General features: G+C 38.2%; 2 protein-coding genes across 2 annotated transcripts; one reads left to right on the top strand and one right to left on the bottom strand.

Annotated features, from left to right (window-relative positions):
* Positions 1-1,239: 1,239 nt before the first annotated feature.
* LOC144653463 (uncharacterized) lies at positions 1,240-27,981 on the bottom strand. The gene is made up of 6 exons (XM_078513457.1): positions 27,928-27,981; positions 27,660-27,743; positions 3,056-3,214; positions 2,632-2,733; positions 2,119-2,269; positions 1,240-1,862 (listed from the first exon to the last, which is right to left on the bottom strand). Exons 1-6 carry the CDS (start codon positions 27,928-27,930, stop codon positions 1,711-1,713), a joined length of 651 nt encoding a protein of 216 aa, XP_078369583.1. The 5' UTR covers positions 27,931-27,981; the 3' UTR covers positions 1,240-1,710.
* Positions 10,992-12,106, top strand: LOC144654106 (uncharacterized). The gene is made up of 2 exons (XM_078514209.1): positions 10,992-11,441; positions 11,793-12,106. Exons 1-2 carry the CDS (start codon positions 11,243-11,245, stop codon positions 12,104-12,106), a joined length of 513 nt encoding a protein of 170 aa, XP_078370335.1. The 5' UTR covers positions 10,992-11,242.
* Positions 27,982-27,994: the final 13 nt, after the last annotated feature.

A 27,994-nucleotide genomic window follows, 5' to 3' on the forward strand; every position in this document is an offset into this window, starting at 1 on the left:
AACGTCATAATTGCAAGCAGGTCTTGTCAAAAATAGTCATTTTTAACATTTTTTTTTTCCAGTTTTTTTTTTAAACAGAAGAGCAAGATTTGTATATTTTTAAATTCCATAAACATTCTGGCTTGATTTTGCATCAATTTCCGTTATTTTGTGACTTTCTAAGAAAATGTTAAAATCTAAGATGGCGGATCCAAGATGGCGGCTATAATGACGTCACATATGTCACAGCCAATAAAAATTATGTCATCTTGTAGAGTATGCTAAGGGCTTTCTTCTCAGTGCAAAATAATTTCGTATAAATGGGGGTATAAAAACCTTTAATAGGTCCTTAGTGACAAATTCTGATTTTGCGATGCTATCCATTAGTATGGAAATTTCAGAAAATCTCTATCAAGAGAATGAAGTTAAAACAAATCCGTTAATGATATCATAGGGAAGATGCCTAAACAAGTTTTCCAAGCTCGATTCCAAGAAGTCGATCGAGATTGCGCGACACAAAGAGCTGAGTGTTTAGCTACTAAGTGATCATTATGACCCAATTATCGCGCAGGTGTGTAAGAAATGGAATTAACCCGGCCCGTGATGTTTCTGAAGCAAAAAGGATGGGGAAAAATTCTTCTTGAGCCTTGTGTTATGAGTTTCTGGCCTCTGTTTACAGCCTTTTTTAACCAATTTTCCGTCTCAATGAGTAGATCTTTATATTCCATGTCTGTTGTTTAAACAAAACTGTATAAGCAAGACTTCCTTGTGAATTTCCACAGAAACTCTTTCTGTTGTAACACTGGCTGGTATTTACCACTTACGGCAGTGCAATTTTGTATTAGACTTCATGTAAACTGAGGTTATTAAATACATATGAAATGTTGACATGTTTTTTTATTTCATATTTGAAACAGTTCTCTTCGTCTTCGTCCTACTACTTAAACTGAAGAAAGTGTTACGTTGCGTTGTGTTTGTTGCAGATTTTGGCTGCTAAATATTCTTTAAAATTTCCTTTTAATATTTCAATTCCCGTGTTAGACTCCATGAAGACTTTTAATTGCGTGACAAAAAGGCGGGAATTTTTCAGATTGGCGCCGAGCCTGGAACTACTGAGATTCTTGTTGGAAGGGATTGTAAGGGGGGAGCGGGGGGGGGGGGGGGGGGGGGAAGGGGGAGGAGAGAAAGAATCATACAGTGACAGTGTCTTCTCAAAACCCACAAACACAAATTTATTTATATTAAAAGCACTGAGTCAAGTGACGTTTTTAATTAATCTTTTAATTGTTGTTTAATTGGCACCAATTATAATTTTCACCATAGCATTATTGTACTCTAGATTCATGTCATAAGTGTTTTAAAATGTAACTAAGTTTTTTCCATCTGAAAACCCTTTTTTCTGCATTTAACATCTTAGCGAATCTGTCTTATTTGAGATCTTTGACGATTATATATTGCGAAGATAGTCCTGACTAAAAAAAAGCTTTGTGTTTATCGAACTTAATTTTACAGCCTCATCTGTATTGCCTAGCTACAGCAGACAATACAAGTGCATTTCTCGGCTTTTTGGAATCTATGTTTTAGAGTACCGCGTTATAATTTTTATCCACTGTTACAAGCTAACACAAGTTAATTTTAAATCAGCTTAAGCATTCTAGACGTTTCAAATCAACACAAAAACATTACGATGATTCTTGACAACTTGATCTTTTTAGATATCCCTTGATCTGTTTAGATTGGATGCTGATTACACCTATACCAACCACATCTCCTGTAGCAATGCCACTTGTTACAAGGGTAACAATAGCCCCATGCATTATAGCACCAAGATCTATACCAGTAGCAGTAATTATAGCAACAATCATTGGACCAACGCTTCACACCTACAACATAAGTAAGTAAAATTAAGTAAGTACGTACGTACTACGTACTTGCGTAAATTAAGCAAAAAGGAAAACGTTTTTTTTTTTGCCTGATCTCTCCTTTACAATCTCAGCATTTAAATGTACCAGACAGAAAAATTAAACTGGAACTTTCCTTTCTCGACTAGATGTCTGGTGTTTTTTTTTTTGCTAAATAGGTGACACGATAAATTTCTTTTTTATTATAAACGCACCATTAATTATATTAACAACTTACGTTGAGACACCAACGTTGCCTCCTTGACGCGATAAATGGGCAGCTTGGCACACAGGGACACCATTTCATCACTCAGATCCGAGCGGTCAGTGAGTTCCGAAACAGCATCATATACACTGTTTGTTCCGTTTCTTGCTGGGGCGTTGCTTTGCTGTAAAGAATTACAAGAACAAACGTTAGCCAAAATAAATACATGCAGATTTGTATGTAGGGGAGTAGAAAGTATCCTGGTCGATATAGGGGAGCAATCCCTGGGCATCCCTGACGGCGGGTACCGTATTTATTTGATTAAGCGCCCTGGGCGCTTATTAAATTTTTGGACATTGAGGGTGGGCGTTTACTCGGGTTGGGCGCTTATTCGAGGCTGGGCGCTTATTAATTTTAAACTAAATGTTCGGAATTCACGAGTACGGAACGACTTTAAAATGTATTTTTTAAATTATATTCCAGACACAATTGAAACTTCATGATGTACATGATTAAATGATAACAAATCTCAATCATGCGCATTACCTGATCAAGTAACTTGATGAGATCATCAGGTTTGGGCATATCTTCAGTAGATTCACTCAGAAAACAGGCTTTTGCAGCAGAAAGTCGGTGCATGGTCAAGTTCTGCAACAAATGAAAAATATAGGAAATGCTGTTATAATTATAACTCATATAATTTCCGTTTAGAAAAAACGTAAATTAATGAACTGGGGTTAAACGAAAAAAATTAGCAAACTATAATACAAATGCTGTGAGTGAGAAAGTGAACAAGCGATGGAGTGAGTAATTAAACGAGTAAAGAAAATTTAAGGTTAAAATCGCTGAAATTCCTAAATAGTACCCAGATCGTTTTTTTTTTAAATGCTGGACCTGTCCAATAAAAAAGTAAGCGAAAAGGAATCACGCCATCTCTGGCTACTCTGCCCCTATATATTTTTTTTTTTACCTTTTTAAAGTCGTAAACAACATCGACTTCTCCTGCGTTTCCGGAATCTGTCTTCGGAACATGCAAGGTCTCTGTTTGTTTCTCAGTGTCGACTTCAATTTCTTCATCAACCTCTTTATCTCCATCCTTTATTTTAACCTTGTACTTGGACGCAGTTTCCTGTAAAGTCGGCAAAAAACGACATTTTCATAGTCAATAATATCCCTTTAATAACTTTCTGTAATCTTTCCTTGGGACAACAATTTATACTTGGTTCTTATAGAGAACTCTTTAGTACGGAAGGCATCAGTAGGTATTAGTTGCACGGGTCGAAGGTTTTTGAATTTTTGGAAATAGCAATGTAATCCTAATTTTTCATTCGTTTTCAGTCTTAATCAGACAAATTTCTCGGCAGTTTAACGAAGAGTTCTATAAAAGATCAAGTTGCATTAATGATTGCATACGTACATTAAAAGAATTCAATTCTGTTTTGAAAATTTACGTTTTTGGGCAGTACGTCTGACTGCCGACATGAAATTATCGATGCAAACTTAAGGGCAGTTAACAAATCGCTCAATTACATGGAGTGACATGACTTTAAAATATACCTTTTTGTCTTCACATTTACAAACAGATGTGGCAGCAACAAGGACGGCAAAACACAGAAGGAACACCTTGAACTCCTGGTGACAGAAAAAAACTATATGTGTTAGAGATTTATCGCTTATGCAAGAATTAGCCAACCAGCCACACTCTATGGATTCTTAGTGACTGCATTGAAGAGAGAATATTACAGGGTGTTCACACATTCCGCAAAACGCAATATTTTGTTCTTCCTAGACTGCAAAAAGTTTTTGTTTTCTCCAAAAGACCGAAACCGCCATAATTTCTTGACCGTAAACCGCCAGATAAGTAGAAATGTACCCGCAAACCGACACTTAATTTCGTTGGGTTACACAGCCAAATCGCCAGAGTATAATAGACCCTCTATGATCTATCCTACGTGTAGAAAGCAAATAAAATTATTGTCAAATGAAACACACCATTTTTTCACTTGTAACAGAGAAGCGGCAGTTCTTCGTTTTTCTTGTGGCAGAGGACTTGTTATACCTTTCACCACTGAGAATGGATGTAACTTGATGAGTACAAACCTCTTTTATACCATTTGAAGGCTGTCAAATATTTCCTCATTTTTAATTTTATTCTGTTTCAGCTTTACTTCCCTAACCTTTATGACTTTGTGTTAGCACTTCCTTCAGCTATGGTACAACTGCGCATACACAACAACTATTATTAAACGTCAGTTTCCGGTCAAATTCACACACTACCCAACCCAACATACGGCTTTGTAAAGCAGGCGGAAGAGCTCTAATATTTGTGCTGGACCTAGAAAATGAATTTTTATGACTGTTAAATTTGGTGCACAGATCATGACAAATCCTAGCAAAAACTAAATTACCTTTTAAAGTGTTTATCTGCATAACTCACAATGGATTTTTTTCTAGCAGTTGGTGACATTTCGATGAATTGATTTTAAAGTCGCCAAACATGACATGAAGACCTACAGTCAGCATTTCCTTAAGCAACCGAAGTATTACGCATGGCTGTAACTATTTCCGGCAGATTATACAATAAAAGGGCTAAAAATTAATCAAATTGGGATCCACGTCATGTTAGGTATCGAGCCACAAAAAAGTCTTTTATGAAATTAACGCGAATTTACATGTAAGTCACGTTGACTTTTGTTAAATTAAGTAGAGCGGTACTTTCCACGACCTTAATTTCAGTTACTTTGGCCCCAATTTCTCGATACAGTCCAGTTGTTCTTGACTCCTAGGAAAAGGCATTATTTCATCAGGGTGGAAATCTGCCGGTATCACTAAAAATGTGAAGAACGATCGAGGCGCTTAGATTCCTCTGCTTAACCCTACGTTTAGGATTATACGGCTAGTCTTGAATTAAACTTGTTTCTGTCGTCTCAACATATTTTTTATATCGCGTTAATTTCCTTCATTTTGAAATGTTACCCCCCTCTTTCGCGTTAATTTTCTTTATTGGGAAGTAATTTTTCTTCAATACGCGTTAATTTAAGTCGCGTTAATTTCAAATACCTTAATTAACACAAGCGTTAATTTCCTAAAATAAGTATTTGAGAGAAATAGCCGTCAGACAACGGAAGCCTTGCTTAAACAGTGTCAGAGGTCTGATTTAAACAGCAGACGATAGAATAATGACATCCACGGATTAGCAAAAACAATTAACAGTATGAGGTTTTACAAACTAATTGGGGGCACTAATAAATTAACATAAAATTTGTTTCTGTCGTCTCAACATATTTTTTCTTTGTGTATATCGCGTTAATTTCCTTCATTTTGAAATGTTACCCCCCTCTTCCGCGTTAATTTTCTTTATTGGGAAGTAATTTTTCTTCAATACGCGTTAATTCAAGTCGCGTTAATTTCAAATACCTTAATTAACACAAGCAAAAATTTCCTAAAATAAGTATTTGAGAGAAATTGACGTCACACAACGAAAGCCTTGCTAAAACAGTGTCAGAGGTCTGATTTAAACAGCAAATGATAGATAAATGACATTATTATACATTGGTGTCACCAGCTTGATTTTGATTGGCTATAAGCACGCAGCTAATTCTTGCTTGCTGTTTCTCTTACGTCATACCTACAGACATTAGATTTTACATATGTAGAAGTGACGTCACACCTACAGACAATAGTTTTTGTGCGCGCTCTTGTCTTTACAAGTGCAGCTCAGGAATGTGCATAATAAAACAATTATTGGATTCGGTTTTCGCATGATAGCGATAATTATCAAGGCCTCAGTTTGTGTTATCCGCCTCAGCCTTCGGCTTCGGCAGATAACACAAACTTTGGCCTTGATAATTATCGCTATCATGCTCAACCTCATCCAATAATTGTTAATTCACGGAGTAGTAAAAACAATTAACAGTATTAAGCTTTTACAAACTAATTGGGGCACTCATAAATTAAAATAAAGTTTTGAAGAAGTGAACTAAAACAAAATAGAGTAAAGCAACCATAATTTCTCTTTAAAAGAAGACGGTGAGCCGTACTAAAATGGTCACATAAATATGAAGTTACACTAATTTACAGCAATGCAGAATTTTCCCTTGCAACGTGCGTCGATTTGTGGGGAGAAAAACAGGGTCTTCATGCTTTGCAGTGTACATTTAATAGCTAGGAAATCTGTGTCACAGATCTGTGGCTTAGTTTATTTGTAATATAATTATTGGTGCGAAAAGTTGGAAGTGCGTTTGAAGCATTTCCCAGTCCTTATTCTTTGATGGGTCAGTACTACAACACTTTATCAATTGTCATTACAGTAATGGCATGAAACAAATACCCAATCATTGGTCAACAAGTTGCAATCATTTGCTTGACGTTAGTAGTTACCATAGCAACAGTATAACCTGTTAAAAAACCCTTGAATTTTATCTTTAAGTGCTAATAACTCAAAATTGAGTTCGGTGAAAAATTCTTTCAGAGTGGTGCAGAGCCACCTTAACTTTTCAAAATACTAAGGTGGCTCTGCACCACACTGATAGAATTTTTTTAAACTTTGCAAAAAGTTGTATCATGACATGCTGGTTATATTTCAATAATAAAAAATGGGGGTCAACGAACTCATTTTTGACTTATTAGCACAAAGTAAAGGGTGTTTTTCACGGGTAATACTGTTGCAATGATAACCACTAATGTCTAGAAAATGATCACAACTTGTCAACAAATGATTGGGCATTTGTTTCATACCATTACTATAATAGCAATTGATAAAGTGTTGTAGTACTGACCCATCAAAGTATAAGGTCTGAAAAATACTGGAAACCGTTTTCAGCCACCTTAAGTCTTCATATATGCACCCACCAACGTATAACATGCCCCACACAAGAATGAAGAGTTTTAAGGTAAGAGAATTGAATTGCGTTTAAACTATCGACAGTTCATTTAGCAGGTCAGCTATTGTTAATTTTACCCGAAAACTTCGGATGTGTTCTTTGTGATGTGCTTTTTGTCAAGAACTGGTAGCCTCAAGCAAGGTCCACTGTATTTATGTGAAGTTGCGGTATAAAGTTTGTTAAGCAAATTTTCCACTCGCCGTCATCATCATAATCACACATCATCATTATCATCCTTTATGTAAACACGATCAGATTTTAAGCACAATGCTTGTGGCCATGGGGTCGTGTGCTAAACTCATATATTACTAATACTACTGCTATATCTTACATTGGATCATAATTACTACAGAAATAAACAATTATATAACAACAAGCTTCGCTTAGCTTTTGCGGTTCAGAGAACAATCTCCTTTCGGCTATATTGCATGCGTAGCTTGCCCTACAATTCCATCGTAACGTATAATTTTTGCTACATAATTAATTCGTGTAAATTGTTTGGAAGAGAGTGTTATACTGGGAACTATTAAACCGCCCGTAGATTTCATACGCCACTCCATCCGGGACCCGAGTGGCGTATTTTCCGTATGTCACCCTTACGAGTGTCGTTTCGTTCATTGACGTAACGATTCCCGCCTTTTTCCACTTTGTTAAATGAACTTAGGGTGCGTTTCTTTGGGAAAATCCAAAATTGGATCATTGATCTCAGATCACACGGATACTTTGCTCCCAAAGAAACGAAGAATCCGAAAACGGATTTTTTGCCATGACAACCCCGTAAACACATTTCGCACAGAACATAAAATATCAGCACAAATTTATTTTTCGTCGAATGTGTCCTAGCTAAAATAATTTAAGCATACAAAATCTTTTGCAAAAACCACACGTCGAAGTAGATCTTCTTTAGCGTTAAGCACAATGTGGCGAGAAAGCATCTGAGCGCGAAGAATGATTGCGAAATTATCAGTGCAAATTTCACTCGTGACAATTTCAAAAGGATACAACTTCCGTAGGCACACAGTGGCTGTTCTAGAAAACCTGTATCCCGTTTAAAATGATACTACATACCTAGCTGAAGCTACCGTTTCCTTTTAACGTGAACTATTTTTGTATTTTGATCGAAATAACCGCCTAAAACTTTCCGTATGGCAGTGTTTACAAAGAGCGAACCTGTATTTTCAAAGCAAAGACCGCTGGGCCAAGGTACTTTTTTCGAATCCTTTCCCAAAGAAACGCACGGATCATGAATCCTAAAAATCCGGATTCAGATATGATCTGATGTATCCACTCGAAGTGTGGATTCTTCAGATCATTGATCCAAGATTAATCCATTTTCGGATATAGGTAAAGAAACGCAAAATCCGTTTTTGGATCAAGAATCCGGATTTGGATTTTTCCCAAAGAAACGCACCCTTAGTTTCTTGCGTCGTTTGTTGTTAGCAAGCAGGTTTGTTCGCGACAAAAAAGAATGAACTTAAGACGGGAGAGCCATAAATTTCAACCGCGGGCCCACATTAGCATAAATTCGAAAAATTTGAAAAAAATTCACAGCATAGCCCTAGGTAAACTATAACTATAAATATATATTTTACTTCGATTCGATGAATATTTTAGGCGTACGGAAGTGATCTTGATTTTGCATCTCTCGGAAGCGGTTTCAGGGGTCTGATACCGCAAACTTCAAACACCTCAATTTCAAAATTAAAACGATCTCTTTCGAAACAACAAATACATCATCTAAAAGAATAGATAATTATACACATTTTGAATGGTTATTTTCTAAGTTTGAATCAATATTAAATATTTGGGAGATTTTTAATTCTTTACATCATTTTGAGACATTTCACGCAAGGCAAAATTGACAAAATTCAGCGCCTAAAATGATTGCCTGGTACATAAGCTAAGGTATAAAAACGTATACCACGTGAAAGAGCATCGTTTCTTCTTTGAAAATCCGTTTTCAAAACCACGGGCTACTAAAAAGACGATTTTTAACGGCCCGAAATGCAAGTAGTACTTTCGTGAAATTTGAGCTTCGCCGTAACGGCTTCGCGATGCTTGAAACTCACAAAGAATAACAAATAAACATATTTAAACAATACAGTTTTAATAATACTTGTCAACAGGTACCAGAACATACTCGCGAGACTATTTGGCGTGGTGTTGTATCATTTCTAAGAAATAAGAAACCATTTTAGCCGTTTTATTTGACCTCGAGTTCCAAAGTAACAGAAAGCAAACACAGGTCACGTAGCGTTTGTTAAGGTCAAAGCACCCTTTATCAGATCAAATTGTAATCAATGAATTTCATTTGTAACACAGATAACAAGAGCTACAATCAAATAATGTTCATACCTTATAATAAGTAGTCAAAGCACCCTGGAAACTTTAAAAAATCCAATCGAAGCCCATCGAAAACAACATCTATTCTTCGCTGGTTTGATTCAACTGTGCTTATCGTTAGCTTGCGTTACATAATGGATAGACCGCTGACAAGCTGTTATATTTTGCGGGCTTGATTCTACAGAAGGACGTTTATCCGTCCTTTACAGTCTATTAAATATTTTATTATTGTTGTTAGTGACCCCTTTTACCCTAAATGTTTGTTAAGTAAACTAAAGCGTGACCTTAACTCGGGTGACTTTCAACAGATGCCACTTAGGAACGAACCTTTATTTTCTTAGGGGGGGGGGGGGGGAGGGGTGGACATTAGCCAAATAAATTGCTGCAGAGTAAAACCGGCTGAAATAATCGTGCAAGAAAGCCAAAAAATTAATTTCGTTAAATGAAAATGAAACATGTGAAAAATAAACATCTAGCTCAGCAAAAATTACCCCTCCCGTCTCCCATCTTCTCAAAAAATAATGGTTTTTAGCTCACTTATCTAAATACATCTCCTGTTGTGTCATTTGGTTTTACTATCTTTCTGTAATATTCATTGTTATTGGCTATTCCTTTATTTGAAAATATATCCTTTACTCTACAACTTCAAGATGAACTAAATGGGTCAAGTTATTATTAAGCAATTTATCAATTAGTTTTTGCTATATTTATAGTAAATATTGAGTTAAGTATGAAAAACGTTTTTTCGACAAAAGTAGCCCTCTGCAGGTATTGTGTAACCTTAAAGCAGCTCTCCAATCAGTTGCAATAGTCAACATTTAAATCTTAAACCCTCGTGCAAGAACACGACCCAACAATATCTGAAATGAAACTAATGTAAGGCGCTTTTCGCTTTGATGATTGGGCCTCGATGTCCATGTTGTAGAAATCACAGATTGACCGCAGTTGTGCAACACTGAGTTTGGTCAGCTTGTTACTAGTATACAAGGAACATATCATATTAAGTGTGTCATACACGATGGGATGAACCAGTTGGCACTGGTCTAGGATGGATGCACGAGCAGAGGTAAAGGCTTCTTCCTCTTGGGCCGCCAGAAGGTCGTTATCATCGGTTACATGAGCTGACTGAGATGTCGCGTGTTTCAATTTTGCAGCGGTACGCGAGAAGTATCCCTGAATCTGCTGCGCAGTTAGGAACTCGTCAACCTGAAAGAGCCGCTGACCATTTTCCTTCCTTGCGTATCGCATGTCCCGAGATACTTTTTCAGGGTCGGATTTGTGGCCAGTCTCCTACCCGATCTGGAACTTAGCATCCAGGTACTGGCGCTGATTGTCGTTAAAACGGCTGGCCTTTTTTGAAACTTTTAGAGCCCAGCCTTGCTCTAGGGGGGCCTCTGGGCACTCTTCATGATCAGTTGTCGTCGGGACAGCTAGTGTTGGCTGAAGGGAACAACCCTCTTAAATCTTTTTAGCGTACGCCAACACTGCCTGGTCAAAAAGGGTGTGCTTCTCAGAAACGAGTTTGCACTTTCCGAACAGCAAATGGCGCTCAAGGTTGTAGTACTTTTGATAGGTGCAGATGCACCCATCCACAGGACACGACAACAGCCCACTGCTTGCACCTTCCTCTTCTTCATCTCCGTCCTCGTCTTCTTCTTCATCCAAGTGTTCGATCATGGCTCAAGCATCCTGAAATTACAAGTGCAGCACTAAGGCAAGATAACGCTGGGTGCTATCACAGTGCAGCCATGCTGTCAGCATGCCGTCTGATGGGAGAGGCGACGGGGATTGATGTAAAAAGAGTCGACTTCAGTGACCCTCAGGGAGGTAAAGGGCCTTGTGACAGGAAAGCCGCTTCCATCAAGGCTTATGTGCGATGATACATCAACCAGGGCCACGACGTGGTAACGGCGCGCGACTTCAAAGAAGCCATGTTGTCTCACGGGGGCATGAGTGCTGTGCGGGTCGTCCTAGTTACCGATGCTACCAACAAGCCACAGCAAGAGGTTCCAGGCCGCTGGGAGGGTATCAGCAGCTTAAACAATTTCCTCTACCAAGAGGACTGTGTCACAGTATGGAAGGCATGCAACATTGGAGAGGGAAAGAATATACCATGGTCTCAATTACAAGGTTATAGTTACAACAACAACATACATGCATATCTTATATTAGTTATATACCTCTATTCTGATATTTTCACTACTGTGTTAAGAAAAAGTCAAGGGAAAAAGTAAATCGGAAGAAAACTATTTAATGATGGGCAATCCGATTTCTTGTCTTTTTTTTATTTTCAACATTTTATTCTTATTTGGATGAAACTCCCATCTTACCAGTAAAATATTAAATAAAAAAATAAATAAGATAAGATAAAATATATAAACAAATAATTTGAAGAGTCTTCCCTACTATTTTGTTTCATTTGTACATTACTATGTTATTCTTTTACTTTTTTCTAATATTTTTTTCTGGTCCATTATTCAGTTCCTGTAAGGTTACCAGATGTGTGTAAGGCTGAGGTGTCTAAAGGAGACTTTGTGGCATGCTCTAAAGAAAGGCGCGTACCTGCCGAACGAGCCATGATCGAACACTTGGATGAAGAAGAAGACGAGGACGGAGATGAAGAAGAGGAAGGTGCAAGCAGTGGGCTGTTTTCGTGTCCTGTGGATGGGTGCATCTGCACCTATCAAAAGTACTACAACCTTGAGCGCCATTTGCTGTTCGGAAAGTGCAAACTCGTTTCTGAGAAGCACACCCTTTTTGACCAGGCAGTATTGGCGTACGCTAAAAAGATTTAAGAGGGTTGTTCCCTTCAGCCAACACTAGCTGTCCCGACGACAACTGATCATGAAGAGTGCCCAGAGGCCCCCCTAGAGCAAGGCTGGGCTCTAAAAGTTTCAAAAAAGGCCAGCCGTTTTAACGACAATCAGCGCCAGTACCTGGATGCTAAGTTCCAGATCGGGTAGGAGACTGGCCACAAATCCGACCCTGAAAAAGTATCTCGGGACATGCGATACGCAAGGAAGGAAAATGGTCAGCGGCTCTTTCAGGTTGACGAGTTCCTAACTGCGCAGCAGATTCAGGGATACTTCTCGCGTACCGCTGCAAAATTGAAACACGCGACATCTCAGTCAGCTCATGTAACCGATGATAACGACCTTCTGGCGGCCCAAGAGGAAGAAGCCTTTACCTCTGCTCGTGCATCCATCCTAGACCAGTGCCAACTGGTTCATCCCATCGTGTATGACACACTTAATATGATATGTTCCTTGTATACTAGTAACAAGCTGACCAAACTCAGTGTTGCACAACTGCGGTCAATCTGTGATTTCTACAACATGGACATCGAGGCCCAATCATCAAAGCGAAAAGCGCCTTACATTAGTTTCATTTCAGATATTGTTGGGTCGTGTTCTTGCACGAGGGTTTAAGATTTAAATGTTGACTATTGCAACTGATTGGAGAGCTGCTTTAAGGTTACACAATACCTGCAGAGGGCTACTTTTGTCGAAAAAACGTTTTTCATACTTAACTCAATATTTACTATAAATATGGCAAAAACTAATTGATAAATTGCTTAATAATAACTTGACCCATTTAGTTCATCTTGAAGTTGTAGAGAAAAGGATATATTTTCAAATAAAGGAATAGCCAATAACAATGAATATTACAGAAAGATAGTAAAACCAAATGACACAACAGGAGATGTATTTAGATAAGTGAGCTAAAAACCATTATTTTTTGAGAAGATGGGAGACGGGAGGGGTAATTTTTGCTGAGCTAGATGTTTATTTTTCACATGTTTCATTTTCATTTAACGAAATTAATTTTTTGGCTTTCTTGCACGATTATTTCAGCCGGTTTTACTCTGCAGCAATTTATTTGGCTAATGTCCACCCCTCCCCCCCCCCCCCTAAGAAAATAAAGGTTCGTTCCTAAGTGGCATCTGTTGAAAGTCACCCGAGTTAAGGTCACGCTTTAGTTTACTTAACAAACATTTAGGGTAAAAGGGGTCACTAACAACAATAATAAAATATTTAATAGACTGTAAAGGACGGATAAACGTCCTTCTGTAGAATCAAGCCCGCAAAATATAACAGCTTGTCAGCGGTCTATCCATTATGTAACGCAAGCTAACGATAAGCACAGTTGAATCAAACCAGCGAAGAATAGATGTTGTTTTCGATGGGCTTCGATTGGATTTTTTTAAAGTTTCCAGGGTGCTTTGACTACTTATTATAAGGTATGAACATTATTTGATTGTAGCTCTTGTTATCTGTGTTACAAATGAAATTCATTGATTACAATTTGATCTGATAAAGGGTGCTTTGACCTTAACAAACGCTACGTGACCTGTGTTTGCTTTCTGTTACTTTGGAACTCGAGGTCAAATAAAACGGCTAAAATGGTTTCTTATTTCCTAGAAATGATACAACACCACGCCAAATAGTCTTGCGAGTATGTTCTGGTACTTGTTGACAAGTATTATTAAAACTGTATTGTTTAAATATGTTTATTTGTTATTCTTTGTGAGTTTCAAGCATCGCGAAGCCGTTACGGCGAAGCTCAAATTTCACGAAAGTACTACTTGCATTTCGGGCCGTTAAAAATCGTCTTTTTAGTAGCCCGTGGTTTTGAAAACGGATTTTCAAAGAAGAAACGATGCTCTTTCACGTGGTATACGTTTTTATACCTTAGCTTATGTACCAGGCAATCATTTTAGGCGCTGAATTTTGTCAATTTTGCCTTGCGTGAAATGTCTCAAAATGATGTAAAGAATTAAAAATCTCCCAAATATTTAATATTGATTCAAACTTAGAAAATAACCATTCAAAATGTGTATAATTATCTATTCTTTTAGATGATGTATTTGTTGTTTCGAAAGAGATCGTTTTAATTTTGAAATTGAGGTGTTTGAAGTGTGCGGTATCAGACCCCTGAAACCGCTTCCGAGAGATGCAAAATCAAGATCACTTCCGTACGCCTAAAATATTCATCGAATCGAAGTAAAATATATATTTATAGTTATAGTTCACGTAGGACTATGCTGTGAATTTTTTTCAAATTTTTCGAATTTATGCTAATGTGGGCCCGCGGTTGAAATTTATGGCTCTCCCGTCTTAAGAACCAGAACACGATAAGGAAAACCTTATACAATTTCAAGATTTTTAGAGGAAATCTTTATATAATGCTCGTCAATGTAAAATCTTCAGAGAATGCTGATCAAGAGGTTAAAGTTAAAGAGACCGGGGCTAAATATTTTTATCAAGAACTGGTCGCTTAACACTTACAGGGGTTCCACTGTATTTATGTGAAGTTGTGGTGTAGAGGTTGTAGAGCGAATTTGCCGCAATTGGCTATGCCAATGCAGCTTTAACAGTCTCTCGTATAAATGTGTACGTATATATTTCTTCTAACCGCCTCTTTTCTAAGAAGAAAAAGCATTTCTCTTGTTGATGGTGGCAGATTGGTTGAGCCACTGAGGGGAAACCCGGATGAATACGACACGGCAACTTGCGCAAAGACTGGAACGAGAGGATTCCAAATATGTTACGTAACAGAAGCTTTGGACGTGTGTTACATGTCTCAATGACTGTAATCCGACAGTGCCGATGCATAATTCAAGCCAGTGCTCACTGGAAATAGCATTATATTCCTCGACTCTTTAATTTTGTAAGTCGGTTCAAAACAAGATTACGCCGTTTATAGGAGCACCACTTCGCAAATTACAAATTGCCAAAAAACAAATTCTGTTATACGAAAAACTGTTTTAGCAAAAGCTAGATTGAGGCTTTTGAATTTCAACCGCTCAGTGAAGAAAAGTTTTGAATTAGACGCATGCACAAGGAACCGAACTCTACAAAGCACTGGCAATTGTTTACCAATAAACAGAATAAAAACAGACACTATTACGTCGCGTTGATCGACCTCTCTCTCATTAACAAAACTTTAAATGGAATCATAGAGTAAAGTTAGAATTGAAGGCCATTGGTGAGCGCCGCCTTTAGGTTTGCCTAGATCTAACTGGACACTGTATAAGCAAGACTCCATGCATATGTAAAAGAAACACTACTTCAGAAACACTACTTCTCAACGGGTGAATTTCCCAGAAACATCACTTGTCAATTGTTTTCAAGAGACCTGAAATTAAGGTTTCAGCTGGCTTTTCCCTAATTATTTTATTTAAATATTTTTCCACTTCACATTTGAACCGGTTCTCTACGCCTTAGCTCTTCTACTTAAACTTGAAAAAAAAAAAACGCGGACACTTCAATTGCAACGGAAATTGTTTGCAGATTTAGGCTGCTGATATTACTCGGGCTTCTACAAAGAATGTAGAAAAGTCCGAGTTTAAAACTGGGAAGGTGATTATTCTCCTGTCGCAAATCGCCCTCTCGCGTGTTCTGCGCGTGCGACATGTTTGATTGCACGGAGGCATGAGGTCGGCGATCCTGTCGGCGATCAAGACCAGACGGGAGAAGCGAAGGTATTTACTCGTACTCTGTCCTCGCTGGAATCTCAGGGATTGTAAGCTTGAGTACTATGATTTTTAATACGCTAATTCCATGGAAGACCGACGATAAAACTCGACGAGTGTCAAATTTGGAAATTTATCGAGAAACCTAGATTTAGTTAGCTGTCTATGGAGTTGAAAACTCTTGGAGAAAAGTCTTCTCGAAGATGCCAAAATCGAAAAACGAAAATGAGTAACTATATTCTTTCTTTTAATTTTTGCTTTCGAATTGATGTTATTGAGATTATTTTGCTTTGTTTTTATCATCGTCTGTACAATGTTTTCACTTGGCCGATTAACTAGCTGAACATTCTTTCTAGGTGTTTGCTTACAGACCGACATTAACTAGTTAAACGTGACAACTGTTTTACTGTGAAAATTTAAGCCACTAACTCAGAAGATTCAAATTACAAAAGCGCGCAACAGTCAGAAAATACGGGAGACGAAGCGCTTTTAATGACTTCTCGTGCAATATTTACGCAAAGGAGAAGGACTCTCCTTTATAGGATGCAGTAAACGACTCAAAGTATGCGACGATATGCTGTTGATCCAGCAGCAAAACAACATTGAACAATCCTCGCCGAAAGCGCAAGACGCGGCGCCGTGAAATATGGAAGGTCTTGACCTACGAACTGGAAAATGAACGGAGCTAGTGGAATTGTAAATCGAAAGAAACGGGAACAATTTTTGAGCTCATTTGCCGCTTAAAAAGTTTTGTTTTGCAACAGAAAACTGAACCATGGGGAGAGCGTCTGGCAAATAATATTTGGCAGATCATTTGGCAGGCATCTGTCACTGCACGCAATGCGATTGGCTGCGGTATTTACCGGGACAAGTTAAACCATCTTGCGAGGTAGTATAACTCTGCATGAATTTCCTGTAGAAAAGGCGAGAAAACCCTCTGTTTTTCCTTGTGAAAACAGTTTGCATTTTTAACTCGCTTAACACTAGACAAAGTGTTTTCACTGTATTTCCGGACTTTTCCAAGTTTATCTAGCTAAAATTGTCCCAGTGAAAACACAACCTATGTCGTATGTAGATGACTGTGCAGAGACCGCTGTCATTGTCACTGACATTTGATAATTTTGATATCTTAGACAAAGCTTTTCATTTAACCGAAAATGTAATGGTGACAATAAAGGTGAGAAAAGACATGAGATCTCGCTATGCGAAGTATGTGTATTATAACTAGTAGTAACCAGAGATTAGGGGAGTGCGTTCGAAATATAGGTAAAATAGACCCAAGGTAGGCAGGCAGTGGCAAAAAAACGAGATGGTCGGCCTACTAGTAGTATGCCTTATACCAAAGTTAGTTACTATGCTTATACCTCACTAAACGCGAGGAGAATAAGTGTGAGAAAGATTGTGTGACGAGCCAAAAGAACATTGAATGAATGAAATAATATTTTCATGTACACATAAATAATTATTTATTTCTCTTGAATTGTTATCGTTTGGCACTAAACGAGATTTAAACTTCCACAAACTTCTGGAAATAGTTTCACTTCGATTTAAAATTCCACAAAGTACTTAAAAATACAGACATAATTCACACAGTAATCCACTACACGCATGTAACATTCAATATACAACGATTTCCTCGTCAAAACGTCCATAGGCGTACGGGCACCTTCAGTCGTGGGAGGGCGGAGACCTTTTTTGCCCGAAAAAATGGCATGGGTTGAAATCCGAAAAAAGAGGCATATAAAATAGAAAATAAAACGTGTATTGAAATAGTTGTGTACAAACTTCCCCTGCTTGCTTTAAGTTCTTTTTAATTAATTTCGTTTTGAAGGTGTCAATACACTGAATCCTTTTTCGGAAATATTTTATTTATTCACTCTAGTTCAGCAAAAATTAAAATAATTTGGGGAGCCAATTTACATTGTTTTTCCCCCATTTGAAAGTAATAGAAAAGCGTTTAAAACATTCAGGGATGAATGGATTTTAAAACATTTCGTTGAAAGTTTTAAGCTAGCCCTGATAGCTTAACGTCTGAATCGAAAGCATTAGCTTACATTTATAACAGCTTTGTTTCAAGGTCTTGCACTAAATCTACCGTGCACAAAACGCTCAAGCTCTGGAAAAGCTGATTTTAACTGAATCAAACTTAACTGAGGGGTCACGCAGAATTTGCGAGAAAAATCGAAAATGATTATAGCAATTTGCTAGAGGAAACGAAAGCAGATGAACGAGACATTTGGACTTTTGAACCACAAAGTTCGGTATATTTCCAGTACTTTTCCTGTAAATGTAATTCGTTTTGAACTAAATGTTGACTAAACTTTTGGGCTTATTTTCTAATTTTTCTCTAGGCTTATTGCCCGAATTTCAAGCATTTTGCCCGAAAAATTTTGGCACTGGGGGGACTGCAGCCCCCTTCGCCCCCCCGCCTCGTACGCCTATGAAAACGTCTAGTGTTTCTAGGAATAACGATATATCACAAATTCAAAGAAGTGATAAAACAACTTTGATCCGTATTATACCCACTCTCGATGCATGTAATTCTAACAATTTGTAGTTTTGTGCAACATATAATTGCAGGTATATATAAACACGCCGGTTTACCTACGAACGAACTCCGTACGAAACTACGCATCGACTTTCTCGATTTCCACTCTTTTTATGACGTTCGGTGGCTTTAGACAACTCTGCTACCTTGGATGATAACCCTCTAATGTTCTCCATGGCATTTTCGGCAAAATTACAATTTGGGCCACACGTTTTTAGCCCTTTTTTCAAGCAAAATAATGTTTCTGAGCTCTGTTTGGGACGCCATCTTGTTTTGCATGAAATCGAGGCCATCTCTACCAGTTTCCAGATCGAGATTTGCCCCTGCAAAAATCAAGTGGGGGGGGGGATTTGGTGTTCTTACATATCTGGCTCGATTCATTCCGCGTAACAGTACACAGGCATACCAACTCAAAAGACACAGGACGCAAAAACAAAATTAGCCTTGCGCTCTCCTTCGTCGAACGCAATTATTCTCATGTTGCGATAGTAAACAGCCTGATCCTGGAAATATAAAATAAATACAAAGACTTATAATGTAAACCAAGTTTATTTCCAAAAGGGAAACCCAAGTACACGCAGTTATGCGTCTAGCTAACAATTATTCCATGAGCGCGCGTTGGATATGAGAAGGTAGGTAGCCAACGAGGCGTGTAGCACCAAGTTGGCTATAACTATCTCATATCCAACGAGTGCGAGTGAAATAATTGTTTTTTTAAAAATACCCAAAGAGTTGCAATATTTGAGCTTCCCGGCTGTTCTCGCTGACGCGTACACCTACCATATTTGTCGTTCATGGTCTATGAGCACATACACCATGGCCTGTAAACCAATCAAAACTCAGGAATTGCAAGATACCATGGCTAGTTTTTAACAAGTAATCATATTCCCGGGTTAAACTCCGTGAAGTCTATACTTCGTGACAAAAAGGCGGGAATTAATCGGACTAGAATGAAGAGCGGCACTTTCAAGGATTCTTGAATTGTTTGGTGGGGGGGGGGGGGGGGGGGGAAGAGGATAAAACGATGGAAGTGTCTATATTATCAGCACAAGTAACTTTATTTTCTATATCATTAAATTCCTGTTTAATTTGCACCAAATTTAGATTTTTAACATAGCATTATTGTCTTTGTCTTTACGTCTCAAGCTTTGTAAAATTTAACTACGTTTTTCTATCTAGAAACGCTCTTTCTAAAAAAATTAACATCTTAGCGAATCTGTCTTATTTGAAAATCTTCTGCGATTATACATTTCGAATATAGTCCTGTTTAAAAAAGAAAACTTTTCTTTATCTTAATTTTAACTTAAATTTTCTCCCTCCCTTAAATTTTCTCTCTATCAAGTGCATTTCTTGACGTTTCTTAAATCTTTTAAAACTTTGTTTTAGAATACCGTGTTTAAATTTCTACTATTTACTGTTGCAAGTCAATTTTAAATCAGCTTAATCAATACAAACGTTTCAAATCAAGACAAAAGTATCGTGATAATTCCTGGCAACTTGATCTGTTTAGTTATCCCTCTCTAGAATAACTCTCTACTGGCTCTTTCACCAACATCTCCAGTAGCAATGCCGCTTGTAACAAGGGTAGCACGAACGCCAGGGACTGTAGCACCAAGAAATATACCAGTAGCAGTGATTGTAGCAAGGAGCATAGAGCGACAGACGCTTCACACCTGCAAGAGGATATTACATGGTTGCGCGGAGATATGAAATTTATCTTCGAGTGTTCAAATCGATAGCTCACGAGTGAGCGCAGCGAACGAATGGTATATCGGTTTTGAATACGAGAAGATAAATTTCATATATCCAAGCAACCATGTATTATTCCGTTTATTATATAAACCTACTAATTACAATGATTTGGACGATTTTCCAATGTTTTCCGACCATTTTCCGAAGAATTCCGAAGATTTTCAAAATTTTATCGGAAGGTCGTACGAATGATTTCGAACCGAAGATGTTTCGACATAATATCGATAAACTTTGGCTCATTTAGCGTTGAAACATGGCAAACTCTACGAGCTGGTTGGTCAAAAATGATATCACACGTGTAGATATCATTTTTTCGACTTTTTTTGCTTGTTTACAAGCAAAAAGTAGGAGAATAGCGTTTACGTTGGGTAAAATCTGAACGGGAAGGGATCGCATTCTTGTTAACTCTCAAGGGACTGTTTTAATTTCTCAAGGGAATACTTTCCGCTGTGGGTGATCAAAGCGCGTGACTTGTAAAGTGTCACTCTATAGTTGTGCTTCAGCACTTCCGTTCTTGTAGAAAAAACGTGACTTGTCAAATTTACAAACGTTATATAACAATCAAAAACGTGAGTAGCCCAAATCTTACGTCACATAACCAATTAAGAATGTAAGGGGTTCAGCGCTCGAAGGCAGCGAAGTTTAAAACGATTAAGAACGCAATTTGTCATGGTACAAGTCTTTAGGCGCTAATATTAATTTAACCTAAAACGATTAACAACGCAAATTTGTACTCGTACAAGTCTTTCACACACTAAAACGTTGCTAATAGTTAACCAAAGGGAACTCATTTCGTGACAATTGATTATTTCTGCCGAGTTGCACAATTTAGAATTGCAATATCATCTATTACTAAAAATAGATTTCGCCGCATGATACCCACCGCGTGAGTCGGACAACAATTTTAGTTTCGGCAAAGGCTTTGTATGGAGGGGACGCATTCTTGACAAAAAAAAGGGCGAGAAAGGCACAATTTCAGGCCGAGATTCTCGAAAGGCTCGAAAAATGATAGATTCCAAACATTTTTGCTTTAGTAAGTGAAAAACAGATTGAAGGTATCCAAAAAATGGCCCAAAATTGAATTTATTAGTCGAAGATCAGGCAATGACACCTTGATTCCCACTGCAAAATTATTCAGGCTGCCGAGAAATTTAGCGGATAGCGAATTACTATCGAATTATATAATTGCGAAGGATAGCACTTGTATGTTCGCTTCATTTAGGCCCCGGAAAGATCGTCGGTTGCAAGAAATTCAGAATTCTTCCCGAATTTGACGGCACTGATCGCCGGCCATCCGATCTCATTTCGACACATGATAGATAGAGGGCGAAAATATTATGCTATTCAAACGCCTTTCTAATGGAATTGACGGCAGGGTTTGATTTTAATAATTTAAATTTATCCCCATTACTATTAGAGACTGCAGCTACAGCTGCCGAGCTCGATCAGTCTATATTAAATACGCGACAATTGTGTAACGAAATTGACCTCTTTAAATATTGGGGTCAGGCAAGGAGACCGATCGGACGAGCGTTTCTTTGTGTAATTTTGTGGTGGCATAAATCTGAGGTTAGCTCTGTTGTGTTGCAAAATGTGCCACTAAGAACAGTGTAAACGTTTTGCATTTCTCATAAAAATAAATGTTTTCTTTCAGCAAATCCCGGCAGCAAATCGGGCCTTTATAATCCATTCAATAACTGAGAGTAAAACATTTTACACATTTATTGAATAATCGCTCTGTTTGACAAACCTTTTGTTTCAAACCACGGTTTAAGCTTTCTAGCTACGTTGCACAGGTAAGGCTTTCTCTCGAATTCCGAGCCAATCTGGCCATGGTTTTGTGCTTGGGTTTTGTGAAACAATCGCTAAATATGCCTCCGAAGTGCCCGCCAACCATACATTGTTCTTACAGAGAGCGGTTTGTTTGTCCGAATTTTGTCTGACTCACACCGGGGGCCAAATTCTGTGACGTCATTAGTGCGCTTCGCTAATTGCAACATCATTAAATGTGTTAAGAGATATTTACAAGTGTTTTTGTAGCCTGTTGTGAAATTACTTCCAGTGGAAGTAGTAAACGCTAAACGTTTCTTCTGTTCAGAAGTTAATGCATAGCCATTAGAAAAATAAACAGCAACGGTTTAACTGGAAATGTAGTCGTTAGAAAAGGCATGTGTAGCCGTAAGGTAAAGAATAACGCGAGGAGAAGCGGCTTTTGGTAATATTCAAACGAAAATTTGCTTCTCAATGTGGGGTTAAGATTGCGTGACGAGACAAAAGGTAACTCTGTCGTGCGTAACCTAACCTGCGATCAGGCGTTATTTTTCTCGCTCAACGGAAAAATGAGCCTTCCCTGAGCCTTCCCTCCGCCTTTTTAACCAAGCCCGGCAAAGTATATGAGTCGCAAAGCACCCAGCCGTCGCGACTGACAAATACAGCATTTCCTCCGCGAAAATAAAAAAAATGCTTGAACTGAACGATGTTTGAATTCTTCCATGATATGTTCGAACAACAATGCCCAGCATAAACCTTCTACTCATACTAACTTCATGCAAAAAAAGTCGGTATCTCGAAGAGATCTTTGATTATCCACACGTGTGATACCATTTTTGAGTCTAATGCTTGCGTGCGCTTTGCGCATGCGCATTAGACTCTTTGTTATATGAAAAAGGCTGTTAGCAATCCCAAGGGAATGGTTCGGGATCGATAATCGTTCGCTGTAATGTAGAAAACAATGACCAGCTGCAAGAACGGACTCCTTACGGACACGCACGATTAGTTTCAATTAAAAACAGCCAATCAGCGACACGTGTTCCCACGCATAATTAAAAGTTCTTTTTCAAGTCACGATTATTCAACACTTGAACAGGACGAAATAATTTTCCAGTCAAGGCATTTGTAAGCTTTTGGTGAAAATAAAACTTCGTTTTAAGATCACTTAAGCACTTGTGTTTTCGTCTTGCTTAAAAAGCAAGACGTCTTTGAGAAAAAATATTTCGACGGCGATTCGCGTTTATTTACACAATGCGACCAAATGTTTATTTTGTTTTAAAAAATAGAAAACTTTACCTCGTATTTTGTATTTAAGTCATTCGAATTTTGACCAATTTTTTCTTTCATAGTGCAAACAAAAACCTTCAAAAATAAAAGATGTACATGGATAAATGTAAATCAAGTTACGTGACTAAATCAAAATGCGTTTGTTTGGCCGCTTTGCAGTATTACACTGTCCCGGCCTTTGGTAGTATCGAAAACGAAGACCCCGAAAACGAAGACCTAAGACCTAAGACCCATACGAAAACTAAGACCCGTACGAAAACTAAGACCCATACGAAAACTAAGACCCGTACGAAAACTAAGACCCATACGAAAACTAAGACCCGTACGAAAACTAAGACCCGTACGAAAACTAAGACCCGTACGAAAACTAAGACCCATACGAAAACTAAGACCCGTACGAAAACTAAGACCCGTACGAAAACTAAGACCCGTACGAAAACTAAGACCCATACGAAAACTAAGACCCATACGAAACGAAGACCCGTATATACGAAAACGAAGACCCGGCCAAAACCAGCGTTACCCAGAGTTGCGTGACATTAATAATAATGACAGAATAATATTGAAGCAGACTGAGCGTACTGAGAACGTACTACTGATCAAAAATCTAGACTTGATCGAAAACTAAAATCTGATCGAAAACGGTTGCTGCGTCACAGAAGAGACAGCCAAAGTCTCCAACAGTAATGCACCGTATCGAAATCTTAACGCGCACAATACTTGCTTCAATAAACTTCGCTACCCGATTATTATTTCTCGCTTTACACCCGCGTAGAAGGGTGCGGAGAGGGGGGGGGGGGGGGGATTGTGCTGGGATGCTCTCCAATGATGCCTTTAGAGGCCATGACATTAGGGGGGACTGAGTATCCTATATTCCATTAATTTTTGGAATAAATATCCCTTATCCAGTTAATTCCGGTGGTTGTTCCAACGTGTATGTTCGATATCCTCAAATCTCTTGTTTAAATATCCCTTTTTCACAAATATCCCCTATCGATTTTCATAATGAAAAAAAAATCCTGTATCCCTATAATTTTTTACCCAAATATTCCGTATCCGTAAAACCGATTCCATGCGAAATGGGCTTAGCGATTGCAAAAACCAACTAATAAACCAAAAAAAAAAAAAAAACGGATCGAAAGCCTCCAATCATCTTTGCAGCTACAACTGTACTATTTTCTGAGAGGTCCGCTTAAACCAAACAGGAGATGTCAATCACTTTTTTTAAGTTCACGCGGGAAAATTTGTACTTGTCTCTGATATTTGTACTTGTCTCATTTCCCCGACCAAAAGATTAAAAACCTTGGCAAGTCATGTGTGACCTAGGCTCCCGCAGTGCTATCAGAATGGAATTTTCAAAAGGAACAGCATCTTTTCATTCCGTTTACGTGTTGAAATAACTGTAGCGTTCCATTTGTCGAAAAATTCTCACCGAAAATTCCATGTAAATGGAAAGCGCTCATTGATTTTCGATTTCAGTAGTACGTTCTCAGTACGCTCAGTCTGCTTCAATATTATTCTGTTATTATTATTAATGTCACGCAACTCTTGGTAACGCTGGTTTTGGCCGGGTCTTCGTTTCGTATGGGTCTTAGTTTTCGTACGGGTCTTAGTTTTTGTACGGTCTTAGTTTTCGTATGGGTCTTAGTTTTCGTACGGGTCTTAGTTTTCGTACGGGTCTTAGTTTTCGTACGGGTCTTAGTTTTCGTATGGGTCTTAGTTTTCGTATGGGTCTTAGTTTTCGTACGGGTCTTAGTTTTCGTACGGGTCTTAGTTTTCGTACGGGTCTTAGTTTTCGTACGGGTCTTAGTTTTCGTATGGGTCTTAGTTTTCGTATGGGTCTTAGTTTTCGTACGGGTCTTAGTTTTCGTATGGGTCTTAGGTCTTAGGTCTTCGTTTTCGGGGTCTTCGTTTTCGATACTACCCCCGGCCTTTGCCATACACTGAAATCGAATTTCATGCTTTTATGACTCTCAGAGATCTCAAGTTCCTCTTACAGCTAGAAAAATCATAAAATGGTTACAGTAATATGGAAGTGATGATTCGCGAAATTTGTACATCAAGATAAACAGTCTTCGCTCCTGTGTATCGTAGCTCGATAATAATTGCCTTCCAGCGTTCACAAGGTCATCATTATATTGACGTGAGCATTTACGACCGTTTTTCGGAAAATCTGTCACTCAGTGTTTACAGTACAATGGAGTAACAGTCACTATTTCAAGTGCTTTTATTGCAAAATCTGTTTCAAGAGTCATCATCAAAATGGTGAAAAATCTGAAAGAAAACGATGTCAAGTTCTTCAACCCTTGTTGTAATGAGCATGTTTTTTTGTAAATCGTCACGCAATCTTGTCCAAATGTTTAATCGTTTCTGCTTATACGGACAATACGGAAGAAGTAACATCAACTCCTGTTCATACTTTCAATTTTGTGAAGCATATAACAATTTTGACCGTTTCGTTTTCATCCATAATCATCCACGATGCCCCTAGCTTGCTATAAGCATTTCAATCTCCCGAACACAAACCTCTAACCATTTTTTAACCGGCTTATGAAAACCGCGCAATCTGTATCACTATGCCATACAGCATTAGACTCATGTCACCCTTGGTGACCTATTTTTATCCATTTGCTACCACTCGCTATACCACTGCAGTTTATATAATAAAAGTACATAAAACTAAGTAAGTAAATTAGCAGGCAGAGCAAGCAAGCAAGAAAAAATGAAGAAAGAACTAGCTGGGGGCACTTCCTCTTCAAGAAAAATGCATTAATATTGTCATAATTAAAGGTTTAAAGTTAAACATAGACTAAAATATTACAATAACTATTTACATGTAACCAAAAAACTGATTCTTGTATCCACAGTGTCACATGCAAAAACGTTACAGACAGTGAACGTTATTCACAACAAACATGACAGATAATCTGCAAGTGTTACACGACACAAAGCATGCAGTTGATCACACCATCTTAATAAAAGAGACAAATTAGTCAGGTCTCAGCTTTTTGAAGTGAAATCTCGTTTCTCGACCAAACTTTTGGTGGTTTCAGTTCCCAGCACGCTCAAGGAATTACTTTTTTTATCATAAACACACAATTGATTATATTAACTAATAAGGTGTAACACTTACGTCGAGACATCTTTTTGACGCGATAAATGGGCAGCTTGGCACACAGGGAAGCCATTTCATCACTCAGGTCTGAGCGGTCAGTGACGGTCGAAACAACTTCATATACACTGTTTGTCCCGTTCCTTGCTGGCGTGGTGCTTTGCTGTGAAGGATAACAAGAACAAATGTTTGGCAAATTATATACATGCAGCTTTGTATGTAGGGCAGTGTAAAGGATCCTGACCGATACAGGGCAACCCCTGGACATTCCTGACCAACAGTATTTTAAGAAAAAGAGGAGGAAATGCCAGCTTGCTACTGCGCATGTTTCATTAGGGAATAAGCTTTCGGTTAAGGAGGTTAGCGTACGACTTTAAAACGTGCACTACCTGGTCGAGTAGCTTCACGAGGTCATCAGGTTTGGGCATATCTTCAGTAGATTCACTCAGAAAGCAGGCTTTTGCTGCAGAAAGTCGGTGCATGGTCAAGTTCTGCAATAAAGGAAAAATAAACAATGCTGTTATGACTCATGTTCTTGTTAAGGGAAAACGTCAATTGAACGATCTGGTGCAACGCAAGAATTAGCATACTAATTCAAACGGGTGGGCGAGTGAGTGAACGAGCGATGGAGTGAGTAATAAAATGAGTGAAAAAACTTATACTTAAAATCGCTGCAATTCTCTAAGTAGTTACCAGATCGTGACTTTTTAAAGAATGCTAGACCTGTCTAAATGAAAAGTAAGCGAAATGCAATCACGCCATCTCTGCACACTCTGCTCATACCTCTTGTTTCTTACCTTTTTGAAGTCGTAAACAATATCGACTTCTCCTGCGTTCCCGGAATCCGTCTTCGGAACATGCAAGGTCTCTGTTTGTTTCTCAGTGTCGACTTCAATTTCTTCATCGATCTCTTTATCTCCATCCTTTATTTTAACCTTGTATTTGGACACGGTTTCCTGAAAAGTAAAAAAGATCATATTTTCCCAGTCAATATTACTCTTATCTGTACATAATTCTGTATTCTATCCTTGGAACAACAATTTATATTTGATTCTTTTTGCGTAATTTTGAATTTGGAAGAAAAAAGACTAGAGAACATGTTAATATGGAAGTCATCAGTGACCTTCAGTTGGCATTTCGTTTCACGGGTCGAAGCTAGTTTTTGGATCTTGTTTGGAATAACGATGTCCCCTGATTTCCCACTCCTCTTCGGTATTACATCAAATTTCTCATTAGTTTAACAAAGAGTTCTACAAACGAGCCAGTTGGAATATTGCATGCATAAAAAAAAATCCATTCTGTTTTGAAAGTTAGCACGCATCCAATACACGGGCAGTACGTCTGAAAGCACATGAAATGACCGATAAACTTAAGGGCAGTTAACGAAAACTTTAATTCTTATACCTTTTTGTCCTCACATTTACAAACAGTTGCTGCAGATGTGGCAACAACAAGGACAGCAAAACACAGAAGAAACATCTTGAACTCCTGGTGACAGAAACAAATAAGAATGTGTCAGAGATTTATCGCTTAATCTGGAAAACAAAACAACAGCGCTCTCTGGGTTCTTGTTACCTGTTGACTGCACTGCAGGTTCTTGTGTATTGAATTCGGCTATGAACTATCCTCCGTTTTAAAAGCAAGTAAAACAGTATTGTTGAACAAAACTCACCATTTTTCTCTTGTAACAGAAAAGCGGCAGTTCTTTCTTCTCGTGGCAGAGGACTTATCAGGACCTA

The sequence above is a fragment of the Oculina patagonica genome, chromosome 5 (assembly GCF_052425735.1).
Source record: "Oculina patagonica isolate OP01 chromosome 5, crgOcupat, whole genome shotgun sequence".
Taxonomy (NCBI): domain Eukaryota; kingdom Metazoa; phylum Cnidaria; class Anthozoa; order Scleractinia; family Oculinidae; genus Oculina; species Oculina patagonica.

What these genes read in the sequence shown, in the direction of transcription:
- LOC144653463 (XM_078513457.1), bottom strand. An exon ending in TTGTTTACGACTTTAAAAAG is followed by an intron (nt 2,734 to 3,055) that starts GTAAAAAAAAAA and finishes CATTTGTTGCAG; the next exon opens with AACTTGACCATGCACCGACT. An exon ending in GGCAACGTTGGTGTCTCAAC is followed by an intron (nt 1,863 to 2,118) that starts GTAAGTTGTTAA and finishes CTTATGTTGTAG; the next exon opens with GTGTGAAGCGTTGGTCCAAT.
- LOC144654106 (XM_078514209.1), top strand. Translation starts at nt 11,243, where the DNA reads ATGTTGTCTCACGGGGGCATGAGTGCTGTGCGGGTCGTCCTAGTTACC. An exon ending in ACCATGGTCTCAATTACAAG is followed by an intron (nt 11,442 to 11,792) that starts GTTATAGTTACA and finishes TCCATTATTCAG; the next exon opens with TTCCTGTAAGGTTACCAGAT.